Source organism: Pinus tabuliformis, chromosome 8, assembly GCF_031772625.1.
Source record: "Pinus tabuliformis cultivar Carrire ecotype Pingquan chromosome 8, CPIR1, whole genome shotgun sequence".
Taxonomy (NCBI): domain Eukaryota; kingdom Viridiplantae; phylum Streptophyta; class Pinopsida; order Pinales; family Pinaceae; genus Pinus; species Pinus tabuliformis.
Genome location: NC_142294.1, coordinates 2,054,106,203 through 2,054,126,238, shown reverse-complemented (window position 1 = coordinate 2,054,126,238; position 20,036 = coordinate 2,054,106,203). Strand labels below are relative to the sequence as shown.

The 20,036-nt window shown below is 36.1% G+C and overlaps 1 protein-coding gene across 1 annotated transcript in view; it reads left to right on the top strand.

Annotated features, from left to right (window-relative positions):
* Positions 1-19,186, top strand: part of LOC149244723 (DEAD-box ATP-dependent RNA helicase 22-like) — a 283,017-nt gene extending 263,831 nt beyond the window's left edge. Inside the window, 3 exon segments of the mRNA XM_089374971.1 lie at positions 17,978-18,074; positions 18,459-18,770; positions 18,871-19,186. Coding sequence (XP_089231097.1) covers positions 17,978-18,000 — 23 coding nt within the window. The 3' untranslated portion in view covers positions 18,001-18,074; positions 18,459-18,770; positions 18,871-19,186.
* The last annotated feature ends 850 nt before the right edge of the window (positions 19,187-20,036 follow it).

Sequence of the window (20,036 nt, the reverse complement as noted above, 5' to 3'; positions counted from 1 at the left end):
CTAAGTAGATATGCATCCATCCTTGCATACCATGCCCTAGGTGCTTGCTTCAAACCATATAGGGTCTTCTTAAGTCTGCAAACATGAGAGTCCCTGCTATTCACTTCAAAGCCCTCGGGTTGTTCGATGTACACTTCCTCATCAATGGTCCCATTCAGAAATGTTGTCTTAACATCCATTTGATGGATATTCCACCCCACTGTAGCAGCCAATGAAACCAACGATCTAATGGTAATGTACCTTGTTGTAGGTGCAAAGGTTTCTTCATCATCAATGCCTTCCTTTTGAGAGAAACCGCTTGCAACAAATCTTGCTTTGTACTTGTCTATACTTCCATCAACAGCATGTTTGATCTTATAGATCCACTTCGATGTGACAACCAATTTGTCACTAGGTCTAGGAATGATCTCCCAAACCCCATTCTTCATGATGGATTGATATTCTTCGTGCATAGCTTTCTTCCAAACCTCTTCATGTTCAGCTTCCTTGAATGTAGATGGTTCGACTTCATAACTTTGTCATATATGCAGTATAGCCAGAATATCTCTCTGGTTTCTCACTTTCCCTGAAGGAACCTTTCACAGCTTCATGTCCTTCAACATCTTCTAATGTAGCTTTCAACCAATTTACCCTCTTCCTTGTGGTTGGGACAACTACCAATTGAATAAGCTCACTTGGTCCTTCTTCTTTGATATTTGTAGTAGATTTTTCACGATGAACTTCTTCTTCTTCAAATATGGGAACTTCTTTGTCATCAAAATCAATAGGAATATCTTTTGATTTCTTGCATGCTTGATTTTCATCGAATATGACATCCCTGCTTACTTCAATGTGTCTTCCTTCCTTTATGTAGATTCTATATGCTTTTGAGGAAAGACTATAACCAACAAATATTCCCTTGATACTTGTAGAGTCCAACTTTTTTCGCTTGTCTTTCGGAACATGGATATATGCTGGACTTCCTAAGATTCAGAGGTGATCCACACTCGACTTCTTTCCTATGAATACTTCTTCGGGTGTTGTATTATCAAGACTCTTATGAGGACTTCTATTTTGAATGTATATAGCAGTCATTGCTGCTTATCCCCATAAGAACTTCGGTAGATCTTGATCAAGGAGCATAGTTCGAATGCCTTCTTCAATGGACCTATTTTTGCTCTCGGCCAATCCATTTTGTTCGAGATAATAGCGAACAATGAGCTCCATCTTAATACCTACTTCTTTACAATATGCAACCAATTCCTTAGAAGTGTATTCCCCACCATTGTCAGACCTCAGAGTTTTTATCTTTCTTTCGGTTAGGGTTTCCACTTCAGCCCTAAACTCGTTGAACTTATCAAATACTTCATCTTTGGTTTTGAGAAGGTAGAGCTATGTCTTTCTAGAATGGTCATCAATGAATGTCACATAGTAGAGATGACCTCCAAGTGATTTGTTAGGCATGGGCCCACACACATTGGAATGGATGAGATCTAATATCTCTTTAGACCTAGTTTCACTATTATGAAATGGATTTCTAGTATGTTTCCCCAAAGAGCATCCCTTGCACACACCTTCATGATCTAACTTCATATTAGGAATACCATGAACCAGTTGACTAAGAGTAGGGATGACCTTGTAATGTAGATGACCATACCTCCTATGCCATAGCTCAATGGGACTTATTTCCATATGAACCAAAGCTTGAGGAGGTGGTGTAATGACCCTATAAAGACTTCCTTCACGAACTCCAATAACCCTAGCTTTATCAATGCTAGAGTCTTTTCCCCAAACCAATACTTTTCCATCAACAAAAGCAACTCTTTCCCCTTTATCTTCTAAACAAGAAATAGAAAGCAAATTCTTTTTCAAACCTGGAACATATAGAATGTTGTTGAGATGTAGCTTCAATCCATTATCCAGCTTCAACGATGTTGATCCCAGACCTCTAACAGCATAGCTTTTGTTGTCACCCAATTCCACTGCATGAGAGGATGGCTCCTTTCTCAGTGTATGAAGTTGTTTACTTTCACCTGTCATGTGTCTCGATACTCCACTATCAATGATCCATGCATTGTCATCAGTAAGAGAACCTGTAAGGGCAGCCAAGAATCCTTGACTCTTGACCTTGTTGAACAAGTAGTAGATGACCTTCTTGATCCAGCTTCCAATAGTGTTGCAACCCATTCTTATGTAGTTCATCATAGGGGGAGAATCTATGCCAACAAAGTGATCTTTGACTCTTCTTGACCTTAGCTTTGAAACCATGTTGGAAAATCAAAGTAATTATATTAGGGTTTGATTCTCCCTTCTTGATAATTACTTGTGAGTGTGTTGGCTTCTTTTACTTCTTTATTATCTTATCTTTCATCAAGCAATTACCATATTATGTGAGTATGAAGATCACAAAACAAAAGACACAAGATATAGGCACTATGCCAGGGCAAAACCCCCTCGAGGGAAAACCAAGTCATGATAATTCTTTCTTTCAATAGTATTCTTTGAGGCTCTTCACCCTAGACCAAGACCAAACTTTCCCTCCACACCAAGTCAACCTCCCAAATCTTCAACCCCTTCCAGCAACTTCGACTAGGCAGTAGCTTCCAGCAACAGGAAGCTTCCGGCAACAGCGAAAACTTAGGAGACTTCGATCTCCCAATCCAGACCACGAAACAGAGAGAGAGAGAGGCACCAAAAGTTTGATTTTCTTCCTCTCTATAGACTTCCCCAAACTCGCACTTCTTTCGACCTCCCAGCAACAAACTTTGCACTTCTCCAGCTCTTCTTGAGATATCGAACTAGCTTGAGAGATGATGCTCCAAATGACTTCAACCTCCTTGTATATATAGGCTTCTTGTGGGTCGAATTAGGGTCCTTAGGCCGACTTGATGTGGAGGGTACATAAATCATATTTGACCCAATACTAGACCTTTTTACATGATTCAAAAGCCTAAGAAGGGTCTCTTTGAATGTACATTGACTCTATAAACTCAATATGAATCCTAGGAGTCCACAATGGGGACTTCGACTAATATAATGATGACCCAAGCATGAAACACATGCTTTAATAAGTTGTCGTTACAGTGATAATAATAAAATCTTTATTCTTTTGACAAGTACATTACATAATGACTCAAGTACATTAATGAAGACCGAACATAGTTACATTTTCGAACAAAGTAGATAAGATTATCTTGATTCTTCATTAAGTACTTTACAAGCTCGTGATTTTAGCAAACCATGGTAATTGCCCATGGGGATTTCAAGGTAAGAGAAGAACAAAAAGAATACAAAATCTCTTTATGTGAATGCTAAATTTTGCTTTTATGCGAAGAAAATTAACCGAGTCAAAGGCACATAAGTGGATATATATTTTATATTATACCCCAAAGAGGTGAATAGCCACATTTCACTAGGGTTGTAACTCTTCAAAAAGAAAAAAAAAATTATAAATATATATAGAAAAAAAATGTTTGAAAAAAAAAAGAGTTTAAGAAATAATAATAATAATATATTATAAATTAAAAAATATATATATTATAAAATAATACTTTTATAAATGTATCAAAAAGAGCAATATTCATTTAAGTTCAAATATTGTGGTACAAGAAGTAAAGAAGTGAAGTTTGACAAAGATAATAAAGAAGAAAATAATAAAAGGGTTACGACAAAACCCTAAGGTCAAGCAATAGAGTTTAATTTGAAAATGAACGAAGAAACTAAGGATTCTGTATATAATTCTACGTTTTGGACTAGATGTCCATTTTGTCGAATAGAAGATCAGTGTTTATTGATTTTTAAAAATCTCACAATAATTTGTCCAAAATGTCAAAGATTTTCTACTTTGGAAGAATATCAAGGCAATACCCAGACGCAAATAAAAAGATTGAGGACATAAATCGCAAAACTTCAACAAAAGAGCAAAGCATTAGAAAAGAAATATAAAGATCTCGAAGATCAGTTTCATGAAAAATCAACAAAAAGCAATGAAGAAATTTGGCATCCAAGGGACCACAATGAGAAATTACTTTCATAGATAAAAAAGTCCAAGGTTAAGAAACAAAGACTAAAACTAGAAAATGAAAGTTTTGATAAGGAACTAAAGGAGAATCTATCAGAAAAAAGAAAAAAGAAAATTTGTGCCTAAAAACCCTTAATAAAAAATTATTAGAGCAAATAAAAAATTTAAAAGATAAAGAGAAAGATACCAAGGACAAAGTCAACGATTCAAAAAATGGCAAACTTTCACGTCTAAGAAATCATAACCAAGCCTTACTTACACAAATAAAGAAGCTTAAAAGTGGCAAGAAATCACTAAATGACAAGTTAGAACAACTTCAAGAAGTAGTATCGAAGTCTCCAGTCATTTTAGTCCAAGTTGAAGATAAAGAAACAAATACCGATCCAGTCAAAATTGTAACTCAAGCAGAGGATAAACCTACTAAAGTGAAGACACATGTAGAAGTTGCAGTTCAAACGATGGACATTCCAAATGATGATTCGGTAGCCAACTCAACAACAACAGCGCCTGAAGGAAATCAAGAAACAACCACTAACATGATAAGGGAAAGTCCACCCAGAAGAACTATTTATCGACATCTGAATCACAAGAGTGGAATTTCCAATCAATCTACATACCAGTATCACTTAGAACATAAACGACAAATTTATGTTCCCAAGAATACTGAAGTTTGCAAAATCCAGTCCTATAATAACTATTCATCACAAATTTCCAGATATCAGAAGATTGCACAGAAGATTAATCTAGGATGGTCCGATCAGTTCTCAGTATGACAATTTTGTCTATCACTCAGAGCATCATATTTGTTGGAAACACTGAGAGGGGGGTGAATCAGTATTTCTTAGCAATTAACACCTTTTAATATTTTTCAGAGCATTAGTTAATCTTTAGTTATTATTATTGTTCTTCTTCAGATGATCATAAACAATAATCAACAGTAGACAACACCATACAACAATGCAAAAAGATAAAACAGAGGACACAAAGATTTTTAGGTGGAAAACCCCCTCCGAGTCAAAAACCACCGAACGCTTCTTTAGTAATTGTCTTCTCCCTGTTAAAATAAAATTGATTACATCAAGATTTCAGCTACAACTAAGGGAGGCGTCAACCCCCTAATTCACAGGCTACAACCTATAGGATGCTACTAAACCCTAATATCTTGTTGCAACCAGAAGGAGGCCCCAACGCCCTATAGATCAGACCATAACCTAATGAGTGCCCCAACACTCTGTTTACCCTTTGTTGTCAGAAAGGATACTTCGCTGCCCTATTATTTGATCAGCCACAACTAAATGGACTCCACAAAGCCTTATGCAAGCCACAACTTGCCCTAACACCACCCTACCACCTTGAGGTGTTTTCAGGCCACAACCTGAAGGTGACTCCAATCACCTGCCTTGCACCACCCTGCCACCCTAAAGAGTCGATGGACCGCGTTTCACAATTTTCAGACTGGATCCCCTTGTGCTTTGAATCAATATAGTAGACATGTAAAGAAGATGTTGTATATCAGTGAAATATTGGTAGCCACTGATCACTGCACAATGTTGCACATCGAAGTCACTACTCAACTGCACATCACTGTCACTGCTTAACTGCACATCACTGTTACTGCAGTGCTACACACATAGATCACTGCACGTCTGATCACTGCTCAACATCAATAGCTCAAAATGTTGGCTACCACTGCACGTCACAAATGAATAAGCATCAAGGCTCATGTGCAGACAATCATACTTCACGCTGCTTCATTGTTCCAAACCACTTACAATGTTGCAACCATCTGGCACTGCTATCAAATGATGGCACAAACCAAGGTGCCTCAGGTCATCTCGATGCCCTGCAATTAGTGTTTTCAAATTTTGTCCCCAAAGAGCTACTAGCATATAAGTAAACATTGTTATTTGACTGGTCAAGCCCTATTATCCATCTTCAATAGGTTGTATAACAAAATGAGATTTTCCTTAAAGACCTGCTACCATGTAAAGTCGTGTCATTATGATGGTACACCCTCTAGGTCATCACTATAAGATACATAATACAAATCTATATCAAGTATGTCAAGGTTGTATGTCAATATGTCAAATTACATTCATTATAGTTCTATTGATATGAAGTCAAAGTCAAAGGTAAACTTCATTATGCCAAGTGTCTATACATATCAAATCTATGAGTCAAGTTAATATATATCAATGTGTCAATGTGTGTCATGTCAATAAGCTCATATGATGTTATTGTCATTGTCACAATCATTTTTATTTCACTATTCAATGTATCAAGTCACTAAATGTGTATGTGTATCAATTCACCAAAGATTTGTTAGCACTGCTATAATATATTATACAATCTCATGGAATAGATCATCAAGTCAAGTGTCTCATCATAGAATGCTCACTAAGTCAATCAATACTTCACATCATAATCAAGGCACTTGATGTCAAAGTCATGTAATTGTGCTAAGTCAAAGTCAATATATTGTATTAATGTCATTGATGTCCCATTGCATATAATCACATCACTTTCTTAACATTGTATCACTAGATATAGATAGTGCAAATCCTAACAAGCTCTTAAGGGAAGTGTCACTAGTTTTGTACTTACGTTTGTTCAAGGTGACATATCAAACTTGTCATATAGATGATTACCATGTCATTCAGAATTATAGTATCTTATGTAATTAGCCCATAACTATACTCTCATATGCTAAGTCACTTGTAGGATAGTTATATAGTCATCCTCACTGTAGAAGCTATCATGTCAAAATTAGATCCTCTTACTTGTTCCTCTGCCCTAGTTACTTTCTCATTGCTAATATATTATAGAATGTCTCTATGTCAATAAGCTCTATTGACTATTGAAGGCTACAATGACTGTTTAAGGGTATGTCACTGCACTTGATCCAACTATAGTGAGTGCTTATCAGAACTCTTGCAAGTATCCTTCTTCCACACCATTTGCTTCAATAAGTATTAAAAGATGGTACCAAGAGTATTCTATTGTAAATTACCCTTTATGTCAGTGAAGAACATACTACTGTGCTGCTTGAACCATCAAATGGTTGTGTTGTCACACAAAGTGTCTAGGCACCACGACAACGCTCAAAGTAAGGGTTGTTATTCTTGATCCTTACTCACTCCATTTAGACTCTCTCCTAGGCAAGTCAAGGGGGGTAGTCCCTAAGGTAAATGGATGAGAAAGCTGGTGGAACACAAGCTCTAGGAGATTTTAATGATGGACAACCTGACGAATGTAAATGAATCTCGATTAATTCAGATGAATAGATTAAACGCTAATGTAACCAAGACACAACCACAAGATAAAAACAATTATAGACCAGTGCCTTTATGTTCAATTAATCGTATATTAAGTAAGAAAACAAGTCATCCAGAATAATTTTCCAATATGTGACGAACAGTGACAATCATGAACAATTGATGTAAATGCCCAAAACTTTAACATGCAAGAGATTCCAAATTTAAAATGATCTTCATTTAATGGCCCAAAACTAGAACATTTAACTTTCTCCAACAACCAAATATGATTTAAAACACTTATTGCATCTTGACCATAGAAAAACATGCATTTAATAACACTAAGGAACTTCAAATTTAAATCTTAATTACCCTTGGGCAATAACTAAAGAAGGAAAACAAATCAACGGGGTAAAAAAATCGAAAATTTTAATGGGCCATAGGCCACATTAAAAAATTCAATGTTTAAGCGAAAAGCCCTTAATTTATTTCATTTTATTTCCTTAGTCACCAAATCTTTTTTAGACTTTTAAAATTTTAAAATGTTTTAATGTTTTTAAGATTTTTAGATTTTTTAATGTTTAGAACTTTTTAATTTTTTTTTTTAATTTTAAATTTTTTAGGGTTTTTAAATGTTTTAATTTTTTAGGATTTATTAATTTTTTAAATGAATTTGAATGTTTTAGATTTTTAGTTTCTTTTTTAAAATTTTAAATCAAAAAATGAAAAGTGAGAAAATCACAACATTAAAAAAAAAAAAATGAAAGTGAAAATAGAAAATCGAAATAGAAAGAGAAAATGAATCTAACTAACGCAAGTAAGTCAAAATTGAAATTCAAATGAACATTAACCCTAACCATAATATACAAATGAAAACAAATAAAAAAAAGACTAACTAAACTGAATGCATATGAATAAGTCGAAAGCTTTGGATTGTTATGTATTGTGTGTAGGTTTGCGTGAGGAGTAGAGGAAGACTGCGAGGGAGCTCGGGCTGGACCGAAAAAAACACGTGAAGGATGGAGGTGTAGGTGGACGGCGATGGAGAAGTATCGAGTTGCAACAATGTAGGACGGAAGAGCAGTTGCGAGGGTAAGGATTTGATTGATTTGTATGCAGGTTAGATGGTTGCTGGAGAGCTCGAAGGTAGCGAGGAGGAGCTACTTGGACAGAGGGGAGACGAAAACCACGCGGAGGGTAGCAGCAAAAGAGGACTGCATGAGGAGAGATGAAAAAACACAGGCAGAAAGCAGAGATCTGACAGCCAGACGAGAAAGGAGTTGCGTGAGGGTTTTTGCAGATATATGGCATCGGCAGAGGGTTTTGAAGGTCACTGCTGGGAGGATAGACAGAAGAAAAACACAAGAAGAAACCCAAGATTTTCCAGATCTCATAAAATTTTTCAGGTTTAAAACTCTTAAAATAAAAATAATTTCGAAATTTTCCAGAAAACAACAGTGAAGACAAATTCGAAATTTTTTGCTTAGGAAACCCTAGGCAGCAAAGGAACTGCAGCCAGAAACTTAAGATAAATCCAAGAAGACGAATTTCACACCAATGTGTTTTAATGCTTAGATTTATTAGTGAAACCCCTGAAAATTTCTCCAGATATTTTTTTTTTATGGAATCCACTTGCTTCAGATTTGTTAATGAAACCCTCGCGAAATTTCTAGATTTGAAAATAAATAAATTTAAACCTTGGACTGCAAAATCTGGATATGATCTAATTTGAAAATGGGGCTCTTAGGCTTCTTGTCTAGCTTACAAGAACCTCTCCCACTTCTAAAGCTTGAATTTTCCCAAGTTTATTTGATTAACCAATGCGGAATTAAGAAATGCTTGAAAATATGGGTGTATGCTTGTATTTGTTGTCAATTGATTATTTGCTTTAAAATCTGTTGTTTGTGCTGATATGGGAATGTGCTTAAACTGATATATAAACGCATATAACAGTAAATAAAGCAGCAGTAAAACCAGACACATAAGACAGCAAATTAATTTGGAGTTCACCCACAACTCTTGGCCTACATCTCCGTGAACTCTAGTTAATTCAACTAGGCTCCCTCGGATTACGATGTAAGTCTTTTACAAGTCTTTGACTCAACTCCTGTTGTTCTGTACAAAAACAGTGGGTTCAGATACCATTTTATCCCTTCTGGCTCTTGAAGCTTTAGCTTTTGGCTCTTGGCTTTTGGCTCTTAGTTCTGGTTCTTCGCTCTGACTCTGGCTTTTGGCTATGAATCTTGGCTCTTTGGCTCGGGCTCTTGGCTCTTTGGCTCTCCTGCTTTGGCTTCTTTCTGCCTTTTGCAACCTTCACGCTCTTTGGCTTTTCACTTGAACTTCAAGTGATCCCAAAGGCTCCCTCAGCTGCTCTTTTGCTTCTACGCTGCTATCTCAGTGCTACCTGTTTGTGCTCGGCTTCAACAACAAACAACAACTCAGCCACCAACAATTCAGCAGCTCTGCTCTCTCGGCTCTCTTGGCTCTCTGATGCTACTACTTTCAGCGTGCAGCAACAAACAATCTCTTGGCCACCGTTCAACAACCCAGCAACCCTCTTTCTTTGGCATTCATGGCTTAAAAGCCAAAACGCGCTGCCTGTTGGTTTTCCCTCTCGGGCTCTGCAACTTCCGACCATGTCTGCTCGAATCCCTTCTTTGGCATTCATTAATCATTGCATAACGCCCTTTGAGCAGGCGGCCACCTATTTTTGCCACAAATGAGGGCAATCGGTGCTTGAAATCATTAGTAACAGTGGTTCTCTGTTTACACAGAGAACGCTGTGAAAACATGGGAAATCCGCATAAAACACAATATATCGAACTTCAAACTTTCATAACTGCACCGTATTCTCCCATGGAGTCCGCCTATTGGTCGCTGTCGCTTATCGCAATGGCTCTGTCCCTTTGTATTTCGCAATACAATACAACATGCGGAAATACATATAAAACTGCCTTTCGGTGGATTTGAAAATATATAAAATCTGGGTTATTGCCCCACCGGCTCCAGTGGATCGCATGTCGCTAAGCCTGGGGACCTTCCCTTTTGGGATCGCCGACAGCGCTCCACCGATATCAGCGATCGCAGTCGCAAGTCGCACCGCCCCGGGCCTTTCCTTTTGGGATCGCCGACAGCGATCCGCCAATATTGATGATCGCAGTCGCAAGTTGCATCGGCTCGGGACCTTTACTTGTATACACTGCCTGCCTCTGATCCGACCCGCCGATCCGATCATCGGAGGTCGCTGATCGGGGGTGCCTTCCACCCGACTTTAAGCCTTGGCCTTATGCGATGCGATTTTCTTCATTAAGGCCTTAAGCCCATTTTTCAAAGAATTTGCCTCATTTTCAAAGGAACAAGGGGAGCTTCTTTTCATGATAACTTCTTCATCTGAAGTCCATTTTCGCCCATTCAAGTTGCGTTGGATTCAGAATGAGAAGATCTCTGCAATGAGACTATTTCTGAGAGCAGCCTGCGACTTTCATTTTCCTCTGATTTACAAAGGATGTGTGCCATTTGGCACCTTTCACCTCTTATATGAAGTCTTTTAGACTTAGAGGTTTATCCAGGATCCATTTTTGGATCATGATCCTTGCAAAAAATGATGTTGATGAACCCCAAAGATCTAGATCTTACCCTCCAGGGCCTAGATCTGGACTCTACACAATTTTCTCCTTCAGATCTGTCGCTACAAGACAACAAGAAACACCCAAATGATATATACAATGACCTAAAAAACTAAAACCCAGAAAACCCAAGTCAGAAAACTGAAAATAATTTTACAGATCTATGTACATAAATGGCAGATCTATCAGATCTAGGGAGTGTGAGTCCGACTCCACTCCCAGATCTGATGATCTGAGGCTCTCAACAGCCGGACCTATCGATTTAGCATGGAAAAAATTATTTTTTTTGAATTTTAAAGGAGGTACTGAGCTGAGAACCCTTCATGCATCACCCATAAAAAATATCTTATGATAAGCCCGAGATCAAATTTAAGCTGGACTCTTCAGAAAACACAAATCGGGAATTGGCTGGTTCAACCGAAAACTTCCCCGAACACCTGATGATCTAAAAATCAAGACTTTTCTGCAAAAATCAATTCAACCATCAACATAGAGCGAGAAAATGATAATAAAATTCAGATAAATAGAGATACTTGCTATTATATTCAAAACTTAAATTATCATTCAAACCCCAGCAGCTGAGCAAGATACCTATACTCAAATCACTCTTCAGAAAACTATCATCAATGGTTAAAAAGAAATCTATGCATGAAAATGACACATCTTACAGTATTTCCACGAAGATTAACACCAGCAGAAATTAACCTCAAAGTCTTTCTTGATTGCTCATAAAAAGATTGCAAGAGAGCTTTTTGCTTAGTACACGATCAAAAGATCAGATGAACTGACTGACAAATGACCTCCTGTTTAAAGATAAATCCTCCAATGGCTAGTTCGAATGATCCTCATCAAAGGAATCTCGATCGTTGATGAGGATTAAAATTTCTTTTAATCTCATCCGTCGAAATTTTAAATTATTGAGGAAATTCGAAATTTTCAATTAAATGCATTTTAATTAATTCAAAAATTAAATTTTTGAATTAATTTCCTCAAAATTTTGACTTTGACTTAACCCCAGGGACCAAAAGCTTAAAATTTAGCAAATAATTAATTTACCTTAGTCACCAGACCTCTTAAACGTTAATTTTTTAAGGACCAACGAATTTTGCCTTTGGAGAATTTAAATTTACCTAGGACCTAGAATTAATCAAATTTCTGGCTTAGGATTTTAATTAATTTTGGCCAGAAAATTTAATTAATTAACCTATGAGGGGATAAATTATTTTTCTAACCCTCAAGACACTTTACATCATGATTTTTATATTTTTTATATCTCAAAGGGGAAAACCCATTTGCAAAAGACCCTCACAGACCATCTGGCACTGCTATTAAATGATGGCACAAACCAAAGTGCCTCAGGTCATCTCAATGCCCTGCAATCAGTGCTTTCAAACTTTGTCCCCAAAGAGCTACTAGCATATAAGTAAACACCGTTATTTGACTGGTCAAGCACTGTTATCTATCCTTCTCCAGTAGGTTGTATAAAAAAATGAGATTTTCCTTAAAAGACCTGCTACCATGTAAAGTCGTGTCATTATGATGGTACATCCTCTAGGTCATCACTATAAGATACATAATACAAATCTATATCAAGTATGTCAAGGTTGTATGTCAATATGTCAAATTACATTCATTATAGTTCTATTGATATCAAGTCAAAGTCAAAGGTCAACTTCATTATGCCAAGTGTCTATACATATCAAATCTATGAGTCAAGTTAATATATCGACATGTCAATGTGTGTCATGTCAATAAGCTCATATGATGTTATTGTCATCGTCACAATCATTTTCATTTCACTATTCAATGTATCAAGTCATTAAATGTGTATCAATTCATCAAAGATTTGTTAGCACTGCTATAATATATTATACAGTCTCATGGCATAGATCATCAAGTCAAGTGTCTCATCATAGAATGCTCACTAAGTCAATCAATACTTCACATCATAATCAAGGTACTTGATGTCAAAGTCATGTAATTGTGTTAAGTCAAAGTCAATATATTGTATCAATGTCATTGCTGTCCCATTACATATAATCACATCACTTTCTTAACACTGTATCACTAGATATAGATAGTGCAAATCCTAACAAGCTCTTAAGAGAAGTGTCACTAATGTTGTACTTATGTTTGTTAAAGGTGACATATCAAACTTGTTGTCATATAGATGATTACCATGTCATTCAGAATTATAGTATCTTATATAATTAGCCCATAACTATACTCTACTAAGTCACTTGTAGGATAGTTATATCATTGTTGATAATATCGGCGATATTCGAAAATATCGCGATATTTTCGGCAAAACGATATATCGCCGAGAAAATATCGCGATATTTTCTGTTTTGATAATATCGCGATATTTTCAATATATCGGAAAATATCGGCAAAATATCGGCTATATTTAAAAATTTGAAAAAATTATTTTTTATGCTTGCCGATATTTGCCGATATTTTCGCCGATATTGCCGATAAGATATTTTCTGGACCCTCGCCGATATTTTGCCGATACCGATATTTTCAACACTGAGTTATATAGTCATCCTCACTGTAGAAGCTATCATGTCAAAATTAGATCCTCTTACTTGTTCCTCTGCCCTAGTTACTTTCTCATTGCTAATATATTATAGAATGTCTCTATATCAATAAGCTCTATTGACTGTTGAAGGCTACAATGACTGTTTAAGGGTATGTCACTACACTTGATCCAACTATAGTGAGTGCTGATCAAAACCCTTGCAAGTACCCTTCTTCCACACCGTTTGCTTCAATAAGTATTAAAAGATGGTACCAAGAGTATTCTGCTGTAGATTACTCTTTATGTCAGTGAAGAACATACTACTGTGGCTAATATGATAAAATAATAAGACTTCTGCCTGAACCCTCAAATGGCTGCATTAATAAAGTACCTCAATGATGATCTATACAAGGATGACAAAACATTTGATGACAACGATGTCTGAATTCTTAGAGACAAAATGGCACTATATTGTGCCCTAGTTTTAGGTCTGCTTGAGGACTGAAATTCCTAAATCACAATACTTCGTACAGGATTTGATAAGTGATGTTTCAACAGAGAACCAAGGTCATGGAGTTAATGATCATGCCATGCCTTGCTGTCCTTCAATAGGTCTGTGTAATGTGCTTAGAAAGATGTCCTACTACATAGGTCTGAATCCTAAATTAGTTTATTCAAGGTTATGAAATGGATTCCTTCTTGCTGTTGTATGAGGACCGAGGTCCTGAAGTTATTCTTCTCAACTGAAACCCAATAAACGAAGTCAACGAATCACCAAAGTAAAAGGAAACAAAGGAATCCTAACCAACTCAGATATTTCGCTATTCCTAAAAGTATGCCTTGACTGCATGGTCTATATACACAAAGAAAGTTGGCCAACCAAACATGAAATAGGAGATCAACAAGCAAAATAACTTACCTAAATAAACTGAGTAGAAGAGGACTGACTTTGCTGTCTTAAAAGCTGTCCGAATTCATTTTTTGCCTTAGACGTCCCAACCACAGGTAGGTCGAAGTTATTTCAGAGATAGACACCAAGATAAATCGTTGAGATATGATATGTCTTGAGAGTGAATAGGTCTCCCTTTTTGTAGATTTGTTTTTGGTTTAGGAGGGGCTTCTAAGTGACCGTTGGAGAACTTAGGGAGGGGTTTTAAGGTAGACGTTACAGGGCTTTAATTATTAAAAAAAATGATTTTGTAAGCCTTGTAATTTAATGCTGCCATTAAAATGATTAGATCAGACTTGTAAGGGACTCTCCTTGTAGTGAAGGTAGTTTGATGTTATTCTTTAAGTTAGATGTTTAATAAATTTAATTTAATTTAGTAATTGTAAATAATTGGGGGTTTTAGCCCATAAACTGTGGTCACTAACTTCAATTGTGAATATCTCTCAAACCAGGAGACCTCTCGGGGCGTACCACATATCAACAGAAACATCTTTTCGAGGAGAATCTAATGACATATATCTCCGACCCAAACTCAATGATTTGACCTACCAAAAACCCTCGACAAAGTCGGGGCACATCCTCAGTCCAAGGAACACAAACCCTAGGACTTGGGTTTTTAACCATCCAATAATATAGCTGCCATCTTGATGTAATCCGACAATTACTAAGAAGCATTCATTAACCATTTGACATCAATGACTGGTGTTTTTGGTCAAAGTCAAACCCAGTCAACTCCATGGGTTGACATCAATGACAACACCATCCAACAATATCATCTTGTATCAAGGAAGATGAAAATTCAGAGACGAAAAAATATTCTCAGTAAGTTTTGAGGACAGCTTCTTGAAGAGAGAAGCAATGTTATGAATATAATTCATATAAAAATAATAAATATAAATATAAATATAATAATAATTAATTAACTAATGGTTAATTAGTTAGTAATGAAGAGGCATGTCTTAGAGACATGACCATTCATTAAAGGGCACCTCCCTAGGGTATATAAGCAGACCTTCATTCTCATTTGTAATCATCTCATATCTTACATCAATTCAATATACAATAATCAATATACAGTGACATGTCTTATAATGGACCTTTATGTCTTTGAAGTGTTTTAAATATTTCCGTTGCATATACGACTGTTGGTCGTTACAAACAAGTCCCTGGTTAAGTGGGAGCTTGGGTACATTCCTTTTATAGGAATGGGTACATTCCTTCATTGGAATGGGTATATCCTCCCTAGTTGAGAGGGAGAGATAGACACATCATTGTTGACTTCACTTGGGAAGAAAGAATGGAGGATTGGGTAAGCATTTAGCATCCTGGACATACCTTGGGGTATGCTCCTTGAGAGACAATGATGAGGTGTCTATAAGTCATTGGTCGCGCCAACATTGTGCTTTGATCTTGTGGTGAGATAGAGTTCTTAGTCAAGGCCTTGCTATGTGACAATGTTGGATGATATGATGCTATACAAATGGGTTACCAATCTGACTCTTTTTATGAGATTTTTTTAGATTGCGAATGTCTAAGTACCATGTATGGATTATGAATATCTCCCTAGTTAAGAGGGAGTGTTGAAATATGTAACTAGGTTCAGTCTTCATAATGGCATGTAATCATGATTTTATGTATTTAATGAAAAGAGATATTCATCTCGCTAGCCGAAAATAAAAATTATATAAAACCTAGGATTGAAAATTAAACCCCCATTTAAGGTGAGGGAACAAGATCACGGTCAAAACCTCTCCTTTTTCCGGGGCACCCCATAATCTACATCAAAAGCCCAAAGTACAAACAGGGATAAGCACCCAATCGCAAAATGAATAAAGTACCTTTTGACTAGAAGCCCACCTTCGTTCATGTGTTCTTGCAAGATGGGTGAGAGGCATATGACTGATGCAGGTGGAGGAGACAAATAGTGGCATGCTATCTGCTAGTGTTGGCTGTCAAAGGCTGCTGACTGGCAGGCTGGATGTAGAAGAATAGGAGAAAAATTTCTCCTATAGGGTTACCCATTTTTGGTGAGTAACACTCTTAAAGAAAGCTATAGGAGCAGCAAAGAGCTGGCCAAAAAAGATATTCTATAGGTGATAATGCTCCCTAAAAGATTATGTATACCCTTGTATGAGCGACCTGCAAGCATCCTTACATGCTCTAATGGCGGTCTGTACAATGAACAATGTTCTGCTCTCTTATGACAATGTAACCTATTTTTGCTTCTTTCACCATGAAACACTGCCTTTTCTGATGGCTGTCATTTTCTCTCTGAATACTTTGTGTTTTGTTCATTATGACATGGTTTTGATGTAGCATGAATATTTCTCCCATTACTCTTTCAACTTGGAATTGGTATTTTAGAATATATGAAATGGAACAGCATTATAAGGGCTACCACAAACAAATCTTAGAATACTCAATCAGTGGATTCCATTTGCGCTGATGGTACTGCTATGTGTCTGAAACATTATGAATCTTATCATGAACAAGTCTCCAAGACATCTTACTCTACCCATGATTGTGTCAATCACCCTCATTTATTATAGTATAGTATTGTTAGGTGCTTCCTTTGATTAAGAATTTGTGCAAATGAAGTGAGCACTCTATGAGGCCAATTTTCTATTGTGTCGCACATTCTTCTAGGAGCAAGATTATCACTTAGATCCTAAGGCATTCTCTCCTTAGTGTCATATCCCATCACATAACACCAACTTCATCACTAAACGTCCGTACAAATGTGTAAATACCATGATACCAAGGTTGATCATGTGAGGAAAATATGCAGTATAAATGGATAGGTCATCATAATACCCAAAGATTTTGTCGCTACTATCCAGATGACTCATCATTATCCATCCATGCGCAAAGAACTGTGCAAATATATAAACCAGCATACAAACCATGAATGAATCCCCACACCAATGCACAACCATAATGCACCATCTCAAGCACACATAGTGAAGTCCCCCATGAAAACCATCCACGTGAGTGATGAAAATCACACTTGTTATACCTCATACAATATGACAGCTAACACCATGGAGATAGAAGTTGTTAATATTTTTAGTGTTAATTTTCTTGTACACAACCAAACATTCCTGTTAAAGACACAGGTGCATATAGAATCTTAGGTTGACAAGTTCCTACTAAGAAGAGAGAAAGAGAGGGACGAGAATATTCTGTTTTTACCAGGCTCCTTATATTCGTTTGTTACGATACTACAGTATTTCTGAGATTATATCATATACAAGCTTTTCTTACCCCCCTATTCCTCATGCATGGTTTTAACCTTTTTAATTTTGGATTGTAGAATATGGTTTGCAACTTTGCAGTATTTAGTCCTTTCTCTATTCTCTGATTCAAGTGGTTTATATATTTAGGTCATGTTCTTACGCAATTAGGTGTGTGCACTTCCAGTTAAGCACAGCAGTTCGTAACAAAATTACGTCTTTATATGTCATGACTAATAGCTGGGGCAACAGTATGCTTTTTTATTTGAGAAATATAATGAAATCGTATCTATCTGAGGAAAAGTAAAAAGATAATGAGAAATAACTAATATGGGTATCTTGAAAGAATGGGCATAAAAGACATGCTGACAAGTTTATAACTGTTTGGTTTCAGCTCACAAGTTGACAGCATCTTGAAGGAATGGGCGTTTGAAATTTTCTTCTGATATGGTGAAATCAAGAAAATCTTTTGCACAAACTCAACATTGAAGGTATTATATATATGTTCTTAAAAGGCATATCTAGATGTGTTCTTGCGGTTGAATTACATAATATTTTTTGAATTCGGCAGAATTATATAAAAAAATTTAAATACTTATATTTACAAAAAATGTTTACATCGAGGAAGAAAAAGGCGTAGGGGTATGTGCATTGGATTGGATAATGTATAATGTTACTAATGTTACCAAGGAAGAGGATTGTATAATGCTACTAATTTCATTATCCATTTTTGAATTTTTGTAAAGTCTTGTTGAGTTATATGATAGAAATAATAACAGGGATTCTGGCCTAACTGGAATATATAGTAATGAAGGATCTTAGTAAGAGTAGTGTGGGCGGAAATAACCTGATTTTCATTTTACATGCCTTAGCAGGGTTGCAGTTGTATTACAAATTGTGCATTCAGAAGCTGCATGTTTGAATGCGAAACCAAGGCTATTGTATAAACAACAGAAGGTTAATTTTTATGTTTGAATCTTGTAGCATCATTTCCAACCTTTTGCATCAGAATACAGATTACTGCAATGAACATCGTTTGCAAACTTTGGGACATATTTTGCACATTTTGTTTCGTTGGCATTTTAGAATTGCGCTTGATACTTCTGATTGTGTCTGGACCCTGTCATTGACACAGTCTAAATGAGGTATAAATAATTTGCAAGGGCTAACAGCTTCCACGGACAGAGGTACATACATAGAAAACAGTTGATTACATTAACTTTGATATAATACGAGAATAATATTCTCATTTTACTCACAGACTTTTCGTTTGTGTGCATTGTGCAGGAATCACGAAACTGAAATTTAGATCATACTTCTGATATTCAAAACTGTTACTTTTTCTGCGTAGAAGCTTCAAAAAATAGTTCATCGCTACTAATTCCATTCGGATTCATGATTTATGTCCATATACACAGTAGAATGGATTCCATATGATTGCTATAAAAGAAGTCAAATAGAAATGCATGATTCCTGAAAACAGGGTAAAATTCCCTATCAGAAATAGATGCTGAAAAATACATATAAAAATGAACAATGAATGTTTGCCACTTATAAAAAGAGATGATAGAGTTAAAGCAGGGCCGGAGAAGTTGAAGTTTGATTCAAGATTTGTCGTTTTTCAGAAGCTTGTGGTGTTACTTGCAATGGTTGAATATTTGAGATTTCATTAAGGATATGTAGCCAGTTATTTACCAGGAATATCTGAAATAAGTTTGAAAATATTAATCTGATTAACGATACAAAAGTTTAGCAACTCTGGAGGTGCCCAACACCAAAAAAGTTTTCCATCAAACTGGTGACAATAGAGGAAAAAATGTTGGGAGGCAGTGTCATTATATTTCTTTTCCAAGTAAATTTTGAATTTTGAAATTCAATTTCACAAGGACTCTCATATTATTTGGTTATGCATGGTGAAATACTTCCGTCCTTAAATATCTGAAATATCTGTTTGTTAGTTACTATATAATTCAGTAACTCCATATCTCGAAGCCCTATCCTGGTACATGCAAATATATTCTGGTAGTGGAATGGGTGCATTCACGAGAAACAAGCCCTCATCTCATCCAAAAAAAAAATAAAGTGATACTAAACCACAATCAAAGTGAGTAAGTCTAGATTTAATGTACTAAATTAGTATAAATCAATTTCAACCATTTAGTATAAATCAATCTTAATCACTGATCTAAAAAAAATCTAAAAAATGCTGAGATGGATCAAATCACTTGAGCTGCAAACCCTTTTTATTGACCACTTAGTATAAATCAATCTTAATCACTGATCTAAAAAGAATTCTAAAAAATTCTGAGATGGATCAAATCACTTGAGGTGCAAACCCTTTTTATAGTGCAAAACTTTAAAAAATTGCACCTCCAAAGATTACATCCCTCCAGAGACTTCATAGATATAGGCTAACATATATATATTTCACTTTTTAAATTTCATTTTTGAAT